The 15051-nt window shown below is 42.7% G+C and overlaps 1 protein-coding gene across 1 annotated transcript in view; it reads right to left on the bottom strand.

Moving 5' to 3' along the window:
• The window catches only part of FAM117B (family with sequence similarity 117 member B), a 211972-nt gene that overhangs the window by 161105 nt on the left and 35816 nt on the right, over positions 1-15051 (bottom strand). Inside the window, exons 2-3 of the mRNA XM_086955267.1 lie at positions 1765-1913; positions 615-707 (exon numbers count right to left, since the gene is read on the bottom strand). Coding sequence (XP_086811393.1) covers positions 615-707; positions 1765-1913 — 242 coding nt within the window. The remainder of the gene's footprint in view (positions 1-614; positions 708-1764; positions 1914-15051) is intronic.

Here is a 15051-nt window from a genome sequence, read left to right as displayed (position 1 = left end):
GACCAGGACCTCAAGCGGCTTGAAGCAGACTGCTGGGACTAGAGAAGCTTCCGGGACCGCTCCCGCAAAAACTTCAGGTTCGTGGCCCAGCAGTCGGAGTACGACTTCAGGTCATGGTCGAGCTCTAAACACCATAGACACAAGAGGTGTGGGTCAGTAACCGACATCAATTTGCGTCAGGAGTCACAAGCCTTGAAGCTGGTCCAAGGACGGGACATCCGTACGTGCACCAGGAGTCGAACGACTTAAACAAATGTTTGTGTTTGATCTCAGATCATTTTTTGAAAAAATAGATAGAGGCTAGACTATTCAAGTGTCCAATGAAGATTCTTAGGATGCAGAACGAAGGTTACTAGTAACTTAACCTTACATGTAATATAGAACATTCAGGGGTTTAGCTACACTGCAGTATTACTGAAATGAACTTGAAAGGACATCAGAATTCCTGAATATCCGTCTGTCTCACCATCCATATTAAAAGAGTTCAAGTAGGTTAGCCAGACTTTCAAATGAGTAAAGACTGCCACACTCTTGTTAGAAATGTATGCCACACGATGCTTAAGTCAATCAAAAACAATCTCTTGCCACAACTTTTTCTAAAGAATATATCCAACCTCTTTAAGCTGGTCGTTACTACCCCAAGATGCTGAACGCTTGTGAGAACCTTTCTTCTTTTCATTGTATTCTTCTGCCCAAGCAGCCTCAGTCTGTAACAAACAAAAGGTTGCATTTTAAATCTCAAGCTGCACAGAAATGTAATACAAAGAAATTCAAGGTTTAAACAATGATGAATTTACAAGGTGGCTGCTTGCTTTTCCCAAGCAAATGGAGTAATTAAAGATGCATTACTGAATTCTAGGAATTACAGAAACCAAAGTTCCAGTAGAATATAAAGAACCAGGAATATTTACTTGAAACATTCAATGGGGATAGTCATATCTGTCTACTAAATAGGCAGAGGTTAAGTTTCCATCCAATGTTTTACAAACTTAAGCAGTAATCAATTAGTGATGAATAAATATTTACCCCATTCCGTTCTCAAAGCCAACTAAGTAATGCATTATGCAAACTTCAAAACCATTCAAGATTATCATGCCAGTCATGTAGGTCTTGAGGCCAAAATATTCAGTTCTGGACAATAGGAAAGATATAATCACCATCTCCTTAATCTGCCCCACATATTGGGGAAAGGTAGGAGGACAAAGGAGAAATGACATAGGTTCTCTCTCTTTCTAATCCTATTTTATTCTGGAAAATAAAGGTTGGTATTGAGCACAGAGTATTGTACTGCATATTCTATCATTGTTTTATTAATAACATTCTCTCCATTAGATTACACAGGATAAACACATACAATTAGAAGTGGATTCATTTTCAGGCATGAATTAACAGAAACCAAACTTTAGTTGACGCACCTCAGCTGATAAACAGACTACAACTCTTGTTCCTTCTAGCTAGACAAGTATCCTACACACCAGTTTTCAATTGCAATGGGGGACATACATCTTTTGAGTTAAATAAACAGAATGCCACTGGGTTCGGTCACTGTAAAAACAGTGATTAACAATACTCTAAAACGGCATGCAGCTAGTTCTATGTAAGAAAATACTCTACAAACATGCACTGAAGCAAATTAAAAATCCCATTAAAAATACTTGTTTTGTTCACAGTCAATAGAACACACAAATAATGTCTATGCACAACTATCTTCATTCCACAAGCCTTTTAAACAATGGCTAAGTAAAAATAAAAAAAATCGCTTACTTGTGTAGAGTTGTCCCTCATGCAAGGAGCAGCCTGTCCATGATTATCACGAGGCCACTGCCCAGAGAGATAAGGTGCAGCAAGTGTGTCCAATGAGGATGTGCGACGAATAATACTGGATGGGCTTGTAGGCGGACGTGATTTTTCAACTAGAAAGAAAAAAGAATGGTTTAATTTTTTGCCCGCTATTAAACATTCCTATTAGGTCTCAATGACGCAACAAATTTATCAAGGAAAAACAAAAATCACATATCATTGGCTGAATATTTCTATTCTGTTTTTCAAGATTACGAATTCAGGGGTATCTCTGCACTTAGTTAGGGTAGCGTTATCTCCTTTGACATGTTAATTCACAAATTTACTAGCAAATGTTGTGCATTGTGTGTCATATATGGCACCTTGTGGTTAACTTGAAACATAACAAGTGCCAGTGCCCAAAGTTCTGCTTAGAAGCCTGTGGACAGGCACTATCACATATCAGCAAGTCTAATAACAAGGCTGCGAAGTCTTGATGAGGGCTCATGCTTCGACTACCAGACACTCCCAGTCCCATTATCGCACTCTTGAATGTTCCTTTCTCCTTTTCCCAGTCGTTCCCTTCCTTCATCTTTCTGTTTTGTGCATTTTTACCTCTCTTGCTTGCTGTATGTCTGATGCGGACAAATAAGTGACATGCCGGTGGTCCTCACCACAAAATGAAGCACTGATGGCACCACCCACTATCATGTGCGCACCACCTCCAGTCCTTTATATATAAAAAAAAACAATTTAAAAAAACGGTGGTTTTTGGCAACATTGAGGGGAAAGAGTGGGGGTACTGACAGTGGTAAAGATCCTACACACCAAGGTAAGTGCATCCTATCCTGCCTAAATACCCTCACGGGTGATAAACTGCGCTATATAAATCTACAAACTACCTCTAATGTAGTAGCTTTTCCCCATTTTCAACTTTATGGTAGATTCCACCGCTATCAATGGAGAGTAAAGGAGGACAAATCAGCACTGGCAGATTAAGTCTAGTCACAATGTGTGTGGCGAACTGGACAGGGAGCAGAAGTCTCAAGTGCAGAGGGTTGCCACACTGCTTATGAAGATGGCAACATTGCCACCCAGCATATACCGGACATATACATGTAGTTAGAATCATTGGCGTGGCGCACTAAGTTAAGGTATCACCGTTAGCTACATATCCCATTTTGCGCAAACCCATATCAGGATATTGCCTCAAGGTTGTTTCTTGTTGTCTTCTTAAAATATGTGCCATATCTATCCAGAGTATTATCCCGATATAAGACACTTATACTTTATTTGCGGAATACATGATGTACAACAAAGAATGTGCACAGTCAATCATGCTTATTGTAATGCTATCAATACTCAAAGATGGTTTAAAATAAAATGGTTAAAGGTGGAGCTTCCTCAGGTCTCAAAAGCCCAAGATGCACAGCCATCAAATGTAAGTTAACACAAAGATTCAGATTTAGTCCAATTTAAACAGTTTCTTCCTTTTAAAATCTATGAATTATCCTTTTTAACCCATATGTTTCCATGTGCTGGTTACTGCTGGGTTTGACTTTATTTTTGTTATTTTAGTTACTCCTAAAGGAGGGCAGATATCAGAAATGCATTGGGCTTCTAGTATCCACATTGATTTATGAGGAACGATGAACAGCTATGTGCTGCAGAGAAGAGCCTGGATGGGCAGCTCTCTGAACTTGGGGGTGTAAAACATGAAAGCATGAAATCATATGGATTAAAAAGGATGATTCATGGTTTAAAAAGGAAGAAATTGTTTAAACTGGACTGGCTGTGCATCTTGGGGGCCCAGATGAGGCTTCAACTTTAACCAAATTAACAAGCGCACAAAGTGCACAACAGGGTCGCACGCCGGAATAGCAATGGCCTTTGAGCATTATGTAACTTGGAAGACTGTTGAAAATTGGTATGCATTCTATTATTTATAAAGATTTTTAAAAAGCCACACCACCACCTAGGCAAGAATTAACTTTTTATCATGCAAACTCTATATTACTTAGCCAAAAGAAAAGGACAGTGAGGGGTATTTTTGCATGACTAGTTCTTGGAACACTTCCCCGGTACGGTCTACGTGTTGCGGGCAGCAGGTTTAGTGCATTGTGCCGCAGCCTTAAGGCTTGATGAATTTAGTGTTAGTGTTGACAGTGGGCTGTCCAAGAGAGACATGGAGGGAGAGACCGGGAAAGGGAGGAAACTAGGGCACAAAAGGAGTGAGAGATCTTGAGTCACAACCAAGATTTTAATTTTCAACACCCATTTCAGTGACTTAGGTTGGAGCCCAGGCACTGGAGAGAAGGAAAATGCTACTGACCACAGTATGCATCTGTTCTTTGCATGTAGAGCTGTAGATTCACATGCTGTGCATAGCTCGCCATCTAGTGTTGGGGCTGGATGTTTGCACTTTGTTTTTTATTCGAAGAAGTCTTTCCAGTCACGAGGTAGGAGACTCCTCCTTTCGGTGATAGTGCACATGGTATCGGCTCCATTGTTAGATTGTTTGGCCGCAGAGGGTGAAGATGGAGTTGGTAAGAGTAGTAAAGAGAGATGTCCATGTAGTTTGTATCTAAGTAAGATAGTACTGAAACAGGTACAGGTACCCGGGGAGGTGGGTGGGCGCATGTGAATCTACAGCTCTACATGCCAAGAACCAATGCAAACTGTGGAAAGTAGCATTTTCCGTTCGAGGCATGTGAACTGTAGATCACATGCTGTGCATAGCCTATATAGCAGTAACTCCCAAAGCGGTGGCTAACCTGCAGCTGTCTGAAATAGTGTATGTAAAACTGCTTGGCCCTCACTAGCTTGCTGTCTAGCTAACACAACTACACAATAGTGTTTTGTGAATGTGTGTGGTGTAGACCATGTTGCAGCTTTGCAGATGTCATTTATTGGTAGGTTCCCTAAAAATGCCATAGAGGATCCCAGTATGCGAGCGCAGAGCGCTCTAGGAGGAATTGTCAATGTGCATTTTGCTTTAATCTAACAAGTTTGAATGCACTTGACTATCCACCGTGCAACACCGGATTTTGATATAGGATTGCCTTTATGTGGTGGAGCGAAAGCAACAAAGAGTTGCTTGGTCTTGCGGAAAGGTTTTGTCCTTTCAATATAGTATAGTCATGCTCTTTTGACATCTAGGGTGTGAAGAGCGAGTTCTGCCACAGAATCTGGTTGAAGGAAGAACAGAGGTAACTCTACAGATTGGTGGATATAAGAGGCAGAAATTACTCTAGGTAGGAAATTGGGGTTAGTCCTAAGAACCACTTTGTTTTGATGTATTTATAAAAAATGGTTCTTCCATGGTTAATGCCTGAAGCTCACCCACTCTCCTCAGAGATGTGATGGCTTTGAGGAAAGCTACCTTCCAAGTGAAAAAATTGTAGTTCACATCTTTGAAATGGCTCAAAAGGTGGACCCATGAGTCTGGTAAGAACGATGCAGAGGTTCTGGAGCAGGTGGCAAAGAATTTGCCATCATCTATATTTGGCACATATACGTAAATTAAACACAGGTCATGGCCATCCAGTGTCCCCGCCTGTACAACATATCAGCCGTTGGTGTCCACCTGCACATATGACTTCTGGAAGGGCACTCCCGGGGGAACCCATATCATGGTCCCGCGCAAATACCCAGAGTAGGAGGTGGAGTAAATTTGACCACACCACCTTTTCTTCAAGAACTTAATGGAGACTCCCCAAACATGTTTCACTTGGAGAAAGGCCACCTTCACCCCATATGTCCTGAGGTGCGCGTATACCCGGGTTTGTTTATTTCCATCACATTCTAAATGAGGAATTTGTAATTAGTCCCTATGTCGACCATAACGCATTGCAGGCATGTAACCCAGTCTCCCAGTGTCCGGCTAAAGTCTATATGTGTGCATGTCGTGCCAGTCTATCATGGTTGTCTCCCCCTCACCATTACACCAACAACAAAACGAAATGTAACTAAGTCCCCTCAATGTCTTCCCCGGTCCCTCCTATAGGAAGAACTAATAGAACTCCCGACACAACCAGAAGCCAACATGGTCCCGAATCCCACCCCCAACTCCCTCCCCCACCCCTCCCCCCCACCAACCCCAACTCAACTACAAGAGCAATCTTAGGTGTAGATACTGTCCGGGATGCTCACATCTCTAAGAGTCACCAGCCAACGGGTGGCACTAATACGGCTCAGTGGAAGTGGAAACCCCAGATGTAAGACACATGGAATACATTTAAATATATGTAAGGAATGTGTCACCGTGGGTCACTAGATGCCGAGACAATGGAAATGAAAGATGAAAAACAAAGTTGATGCTCTACGAGCCTCGTTAAGAATAAGGGGTCCCAGTGAACAAGAGCATGCAATTACAAGTATTTAAAATAAAGCTAGTCAACAAAGAAGCATTGCCTCTATAATGTTTTAATCACATTATAGGAAAAGGTGCATTATTGTACATTCAAAAAAGTATACACAATTGTAACGGTATTGGTGCCCCTGGGGGTGGAGGGGGAGTGATAAAGTGGAGGTAAAGTGGGGGGAAGGATTGGTGACAGTAAAAACGCGATATTGATCAGGTAGTAATAATGAGAATTCAAATACTCAGTAGTAAACAAAATACACGGTTACTCAATGTCATAATTTCAAACAACACATGCCCCAATGTCCAGTTTATGCAAGATTGGTGGGTTGAGTAGGGCTGTTGGAGGGTAAGGATGGGTGTCGACGTTTCGACCCTGGGAAGCAGGATTAAATCAATTTCCTTGCACACGGGTCTTCTTCAGGACGGGCGGTAAAATAGGGGCAGCCAACCTGGTATTTTTTGAATGTACAATAATGCACCTTTTCCTATAATGTGATTAAAACATTATAGAGGCAATGCTTCTTTGTTGACTAGCTTTATTTTAAATACTTTATGTAATTACATGCTCTTGTTCACTGGGACCCCTTATTCTTAACGTTAGCTACCCAGGTCCCAGCGACTTTTGGGTTAACCCTGTTCTTACTTAACGCTCTACGAGCCTCAGCGTCATCAATACCACCTCCAACCCCCTACCCCATAATCCCTGAACATAGATCACTGACAGCTTGGGTAGGACATGGTTATCTGACATTAGTCATCGGATCATTGTGATGGAATGGGTAAATATGATGTCAATAAATACCATGATATGTGCAGGCCCGACAACTGCAATACGAATAAAGGCAAAATGAATGTATGCCATAAACTGTGCCCCCAGGACCATGCCAATACCAGTCAATATAATATCAATGTATGTCATAACCTGTACCCACACAATGGCACAGATACCAGCAATAATAAGACCAATGTATGTCATAATCCATACAAAAACTACGATAAATGTTGCTAGTAAAAACAATGTGGATGTACATTATGACTTAAGCAATCTTAACTGTGTCAATGTATGCTATGACAACTGTATGCACAATGTTAAAGATGTCTATAGAAATGATATCAGTGACTGTCATATTATGTTTAGGAGTTCCAATGAACTAGTAGGATTGCTATCAGATTCACCCAAGGTAACCTCCTTATCAACTCAGAGTCAGAGATACACGGTTAGACTAGTCCTATGACCCACACCCTATTGAATACAAGGTCACAGGTGGGGGTCTCTCTTAACAAAAACAAACGTCCGCTGAGGAAAACCCCTGATCGATCCCACAGATTGCAAGTTGCACCAAAAACAGGTCTGAGGAAACTGGCCCCAATAAAACAGGTTTGGCCAAGGTCTCACTTTCCCCAAAATACCAGATAGCTAGATGCTACATGTAGATAGAAACACACAACCAATCAGCACCTGACATGCACACCACATGTAGTGATCACATGCTTCTCATACCAGACATCTGGACACATACACGCTGGCACATTCTACCTCTCCCCGAGGTGGAGAGCCATCTGTGTCTTTATCAGATGCCTTCACTTGTTGATGTATAACTGAGATGCTTTTTGAACTGTAAATAACAGAGGTCAAACCTTTGAACACCGACATTGCTCAGAAGCACTCTGTCGAGGCTCTCCCGGTCACTGCGTTTAATTAAACCAACTTGTTCCTGTTTTGCCAAACGCCTCTTGTTATTTTATTTATTTACGGTAAACTTATATCCGAGCAACAATTTTCCAACAATGAAACAACCTAAATCACCATGCATCACTGCCATCACTTAGCATGTCCGGGATTGTACGCAGTGGGAAAAAGAGTTTTAAGAAACAATGTCAGTTGACTCATTTTGTAGGATCCCGTCTGGGCAGACCAAAATGCGTCCACTTCGGGTCTCGGAGGACAATCTTTCTGTGACATCTTATTCCTGCTGGAGCTGCGGCGCCTGGGCTCCTGCCACTCTGGGGTCCAGCGCTCATGTGCCACGCACAATGTGTTAAGACAGTCAGCCACCTCCTGTGGCGACTCAAAGAACTGGATCCCACCATCATGTTGCACCTGAAGCTGGACTACACTCCAATGTTGCCACATCCGGCAGGCGCGGTAAGGTCGCATGGCACTCACTGGCAAAGCTAAACTGCAAGGGAACAGTAATCTGCAGGAAGATATATACATCAGAAGCAGGTTTACAAAAGTACTGATATGAAAATGAGGGAGAATGGATGTCCTTTTTTGCCTTCAAGAACTCATGAGCTGCCTCTAGATTGAGAAATACAAACTTTGTATCGCTACCTTAACTACTCTTAAGTTTTATAAAGGATAACAAACACACAGAGTTACAGCTCTCAAACATGCTTCAAATTAACAAGTACATCAAATAAGAACAATCTGAAAGTCAACTTATCACCATTGAAAAATTCCATAAAAAACGGAAATATGGAAATCTAGCACACCATTTAGAAAATTCTCCACATCATCCCATAAAATTCAACTGATTTATCCAGCATGCCCTTCCTCCTTAGGTTTATAACTTTTATCAATAATGCTCAGCAAACTAGCGGTTTAACACAACTTTAAATCACTGTAGATCATGGTAAGCAGCTCACTGGAATGAAGAAATTCCAAACATGTGTATACATTTTCTCATCACAGACCAAAATGTGCGTATTCTAGACATTAGTTTCCCAGACCACTAGCACATAGAGCATGGGAGGAAGGTGGAAACTAGAGCAGCATGGAGGTGGAACTGAACTCTACATTAATCAGTATACATTTGTCAGAAATAAGCGTCTTCATTCCTGAAAATGGGGAAGAGCACAGTGCAACTGCAAATTCCAGTCATAGCTGAAATGCCCCATTGTGCCAGCTCTTATTTAGCAAGACCAGAGGGTATCAGAGCACCTTACAGATAAATGTATGCACAAGGTCGAGTCGGAATGGTATAGGTTACAAAGTACAGATTCTATGAGGGACAGATTCCAGTAATAAGTGATTTACACAAAAACATAGATAAGGTTGGGTTAGTATATATATAGTAAATTGCAGTGAAGTATAGATGAGTGATGGGGCACAATAGTATGAAGGGAGGGTGATAGATACAGTCGGAAGTATGCAGAGAAGAGAAAAGAATCAAACATGGGTGCTGGAGTCCAGATGGTTGAAGTGTCTGTTGAGGAGAAGATCCTTACATTATCTTTTGAAGCTCATATATGAGGGGGTTTGTCCTGATATGAAATGGGAGGGAAGTCCAGATTTTGATTTAAAAAAGTATTTTTTCCAGGTTTTGAGAGGGCATTGCCGAAAAGGCGCACAAGAGGACTTTGAGTTTCTTGGCGGGATGAGAAGCAGCGTTGGTGAACCTTAAAATTCTTATCTGTCTGGCCTGTCTGGCCTGCCTTCACCAATTTGGAAGCGACGTAGGTAGGTGTGCAGGACTTTTACAGTTAGACAGGTCATTTTGAAGCCGCAACAGGCGTTGATTGGGAGTCATTTGAGAATTTTCAGGGAGGGAGAGATGTGGTCATGTCTTTTTGCTCCAATGAACATGCTTGCTGCTGCATTTAGTGTGATTTTGTGGTGTCAGTGAGGGTGACATTCTCCTAGTCTAGTCTGGACAGTACCATCCCTTGGGTAGCAATTTTTAGATTGTTTGGGGGAAGGTTGGGGGGGGGGCTTGTCCTTGTGCAGGAATTTCAGATTATAAAATACACTCATGGCTGAGTTATGTGTGGGCTCATATTCAGGCTTGGGTCAAGGGAGATCCCTAAAGATTTGGCAGATTTACATTATGTCGCTATGAAGTTCAGAGCGTCACTGATGTTTAGCCATTCTTGAACCTCGGAGGTTTGCCCATTATTGGCTAAGAGTAGGATTTAAGTCTTATCTTGGGTGAGTTTTAAGCGGTTGAGAGGGTTTCCATGTATATATTGAAAAGTATAGGAGAGCGGACTGAGCCTGGGGGAACACTTTTGGTTATGTTGAATGCACCAGAAAATGACTTGGTCATTTTTATCAGTTGGGAGCGATTGTGAAGGTAGGAGGAGAACCACTTCAGGACCAGGCCTTTTTTGGAGGGATTCAATAAGCAAATTATGATCGACCATGTCAAAGGCTGCTGATTGATCTAGTAGCATACGTAGGCAGTATCTGAGTCCAGTGCCTTGTGTATGTCACCAGTTATATTACGTAGAGCTGTTTCCGTGCTACATCCTTTAAAAAACCGAACTGTAATGAATCGAGAAAACTGTTGGAGTCAATAGGTTGACTGAGTTGGGAAAGAATACATTTTTCAAGTATTTTGGCCAAGAAGAGAAGCTTGGTTGAGGTTGTCTAGGTCAGCATCAGGTTTCTTAAGGGAGTGATCTGTCCTGGTATGAGGCAGTCATGCATCGACCCATTGCTGAGGGAACAGTTTATTATCTTAGTCCAGAGTGGTTTTAGGGCGTGGTTTAGGCTCTTAGACAAAGAGGCCTGGAGAAAGTCTGCTAGGTGATAGGAGGATTTGGAATTTGAGATCATCTTTGAGATCATCTTTGAGATGTCTCCCTCTGAGAGCAAGTTCAAGGTCTTCCAGCTTGTGTGAGTTAAGGGGGATTCTGGGTTGGTATAACCTCCATCCGGCTCCTGGTGGGGGGAGCCCTTGGGAGACTTCAGCCAGGTTGTAGGTACATTGGTTTCTTCAATGCTGAGGGGTTGGTGGTGGTCAGAGTATGTTGGTGTAGGGATAGTTCTTTCTTCGTGATTTTGTTTTTGAGGAATTTCACAAAGTTGTCACCGTGCTTTTTGGAGGCATGGAGGTTTTGTTTTGGTCGATTTGGTGTGTGTTTAACAATGTTGAATAGTCCTTTTGGGAGGTTATTTGCTTTATCTAGTGTTTTGCGAAAGAATGCATTGTTTCCTTTAACTATGCGGGTTTTATATAATCTGTGTTCCACTCTGAGTTTATGAAGGTGTGATGAGGAGGGTTTTGTTCTCCAGTTTTTCTGCCACTCTCAGTTGTCTTCTTTTCTGCATTGAGGGATTATCTCTAGCTTATTTTGAATTTCCAGGGAGCTAGTTGCTCAAGGATAGAAGACATTGTAGTGTTATAGTGGTGTTGTATGGCATTTAAGGATCCGAGTGAAATGTAATGATTCATGCCCTTATATAGGTACAATTCACATTGCCCTTATATAGGCATAGAAATCATACCCATAGTTAGACATAGCCCATGCAGTCCAAATACAGGCATGGCTACTTCCACCCGTTCCAAAAAGCCACAATGATTTCTTGAAAAAAAATCGGCTTAAGCAGTCAGGGACATCCCCTTGCTTGAATATTGATTTGTCCAAGAATTCATGGAGTTTTCATCATCATCATAAAGCTTTATTCGAGTTGCATACTCATAAAAGCACAACATACATTTTAAAACATCACAATTGATAATTAAATTACATTCATTCAAAAACATTTTATAAGACAGTTGTGCAAGCTTAACCAATATTAAAATTAGCACATTATTTAAAACAGTTATCAAATCTGGTTTGTGAGAAGGGCTCTCCGCCTAATGGACCAGGCCCACCCTAGATATTTAGCTATACCCATAACAATAGGCTCTTCAGTGGTGGTGCAGATAATTCTCTTTGCCTCAACAGCACTAGTTGTCCTGAGGTTCTTGCAAACTGGAGCTAACAAGACCCATCTTGGAGTGGCGTAGGCATCACAAGCAAATAGGAAGTGACCCACACTTTCATTGGCTGCACCACATGCTGGGCAGCACAAGGTATTCAAACTCTTCCACCTGCCTGTTAAATGTCTCGGGGGGAGGGAGCCGGATCTTAACTGGAAAAACAACTTCCTGTCCGTGGGGACAGTTATACTGTCCCAATACTGTTCTAACACGGGACCCATTTTAATTTCCAGAAAACGACCACCCATTGAATCGGATTTTGCACCCCTCCAGAGCCTACCATCTATCCACTCCCAATATAAAGTTAAGGGTATTTTTGCTTGGGAAAACTTCCCCCGCAGGGTTATCCCAAAGGTTGGAAAGACCCAGTTCGCCTAGCATGACCCTTAAGTTTTTCAGCCATGATATTTTATGAAAGATGTCAATTTTAATTATTGCCAGAAACCTGTCCGCATAATGCTTAATCTCGGGAGTAGACCAGAGTCGTCTCCAATATAGGATAGGACGCAATCGAGCTCGATCGCTAACAGTTCTTCTCCCAAGGTCAAGGATGAGCGGGATTACTGGGGTACTCTGGGGGGAGTCCCGTAATTCCCCTAAGAAACCTGTTCTCTACAATCTGTAGGGAAGTAAGCTTTTCAAAACCACACAGTTCTGCCCCATAAAGGGCCGACCCTATTGCCTTAGCGTCGTATACAGCAAGGACAGGTTTTATGGGCTTTGTTTTTGATCTTTTGTGCTCCACCCGTAGAGCCCCCGAGATTTTGCTGGTGTTTCAAAACCGCTTTTTCTATGTGGTGGGACCAGCCCTGGCTAGTTGCTATTTGTACTCCTAGATAGGTAAACTCCCTAACTACCTCAAGCTCGATGTTATTCATATGTATCCTAGGGCGAGGTTTACATCCTCGGGAGAAAGCCATCAGCTTGGTCTTGCCTACGTTAACTTCGAGACCATGCTCCAGGCAGAACTCAAACATATCCAAGGCACGCTGTAACAAAATAACTGCCATTTCGTTGGGGTTCTTTGATAACGTTATTATGCCCGACTTTACGTCAAACTAGGCAGCTTCAAGGTATAAATATGCCTACACTTGCTCTAGCAAACACACGATGGTTCGGAGCAGCTCGAATACCTACTTGCCTGACGCAGCTCACTACAGCAAATGTTGAAGGAGGCCGACCCTCCGGATGACGCACTGATCAAGAAGCTGTCTTTTCTCTCGCTGAGAATCCAGCTCCAGTGTTTCCAAGCTCCCCTCGCGGGGTGTTGAGAAATGGAGTCCCGAGACAGAGATACCAGACCTACTACATTCTAAACCAAGGTACTGAGCTGATTAGACCATAAAGAGAAATCTTGGATAGATTCTTGGCAAATAAACTAAACCTATGCTACACCACACTTACTTCTTCCCTCGTACTAAGACCTAGGTTAGGTACATCGGGGAACAGCTGACTCATTCTGTTCTCCAGATTGTCCAAGGGAATCTGGCTTATGTTCGCGTCTATTGTACAGTTTTCTGAGTGCAAATAGGGGCCATATCTGTTTGGTTAAGGTGGAATAGAATGATATGGGGGTCTAACCAATCAACTGGAAGAATGTTGTCAAGACTAATCACTTCATTGTTGGCTATGATGTCATTCAGGCTTACGCCTCAGGTGTGAATTTGGCCTTTGCAGTGTTGGATAATGTCTCGGATGAAAAGGAGTTTGAACCAAGGGGATGACGTTGGGAAATTACTTGAGCGTCAATCCCAAACCTCTTTGGCCAACCAGCATGGGACTGGCCCCGGCCCCAAATCGGGAAATAAAAAGCTTAGGCATCTGGCTTGACCAAAATCTCTCCTTCAAAACCCAAGCCAGGAAGACTGTTGCATCATGTCACGGCCTGCTTAAAATGCTTCGTAAAGTACTCCCCTTACTTCCTTTTCGAGCAAAAAAGTTTTTAATGAGAGCGTTGATCCTATCTAGGATAGATTTTAGGAATGCGCTCTATCTGGAAGCCCCCACTGCAGTGGTTGCCAGACTCCAGATTGCCCAGAACGTGGCGGCAAGATTGCTCACTGGCACTAGCCACCGCTGTTCTGCAAAACCTGCATTGTGCTCCCTGCACTGGCTTCTGGTACAGGAGAGAATTAATTTCAAAGCTCTCTGTGTGGCCCATAAGTCTCTGGAAGGGAATGGACCTTTTATCATCAAAGCTCTGATCAGTCCATATAAAGCCTCCAGAAGTCTCAGCTTTGACACGCTTCATCTGACCAAAGTGCCCAGAATCAAGAGAGCCAGAAGTGGGGTAGGCTCTTTTTATACAATGCCGCCAAACTTTGGATTGCTCTCCCGCTTCACCTTCGCAGTGAACCCACCCATTCTATTTCCCGGAAGCACTTGGAGACCGGGCTTTTTCCTTAGTCTCTGGCTTGCTCCCTCTGGTTTTTCCGCTCATGGCTGGAATGCTCCCCAGTAGCCATGCGCTTTATAAAAAAAAAAACATTCCATTCCAATAAACGGGTCACTGCCGTGATTCCAAAGTAGATTGAAATTGCCTAGGAATTAAATTAATGTAGTTGGAGAGTGTGCAGAGTGTTATTTCTGATAAGTGATGTACAAAATCGAGTGAGTTCCCTGGAGGGTGGTAGAGGACGTGGAATTTCCTTGTTTTGTTGTTCATCGTCGAGGTTTGTGCTATGTTCAAATGTGGTATGGGTGCTAGTTTCTGTCATGTGGATATTGTTCTTGTGGATAATGGCAAAATGCCACCACCGAAGCGGTTCTCCCTGTTCTTCTTGATGATGGAGAAGCTGGGCAGAAATAGTAGGTCGAGGATAGGAGGGGAGGGGAGGAGTCATTTAGCCCGGTTTCTGTGATGAAGGCAATGTCAATGTAATGGTTCAAGATGGGTTCAGCTAGGTCAGTTGCATGTTTGGATGCCATGCTGCAGTTTAAGAGCATGCAGTTAAAGATGGTGTTGGGATTCAGGCAGGGTGGAGCAAAGGGGACTTTGATGAGGTGTGTTGGAGGTCTGACAGTTATTGGAGGGATGATGTTGCTCCCGATTCCTGTAATCACCTGTATCTTGGAGGAAGGGTAAGAGTTTAAGCCTAGATTTTGGCTAAGGCTTTTGCTTCATTCAGAGACATTCCAGGGGGTCGATCTTTTAGGCCTGTGGGCTAGGCAGTCGAGAGGGTAGTGCGTGAGTTG

This window comes from Lissotriton vulgaris, chromosome 2_1 (genome assembly GCF_964263255.1).
Source record: "Lissotriton vulgaris chromosome 2_1, aLisVul1.2, whole genome shotgun sequence".
Lineage (NCBI taxonomy): Eukaryota > Metazoa > Chordata > Amphibia > Caudata > Salamandridae > Lissotriton > Lissotriton vulgaris.
Note: the sequence above shows the minus strand (reverse complement) of the source record. Positions and strands in the feature narration are given on the sequence as shown.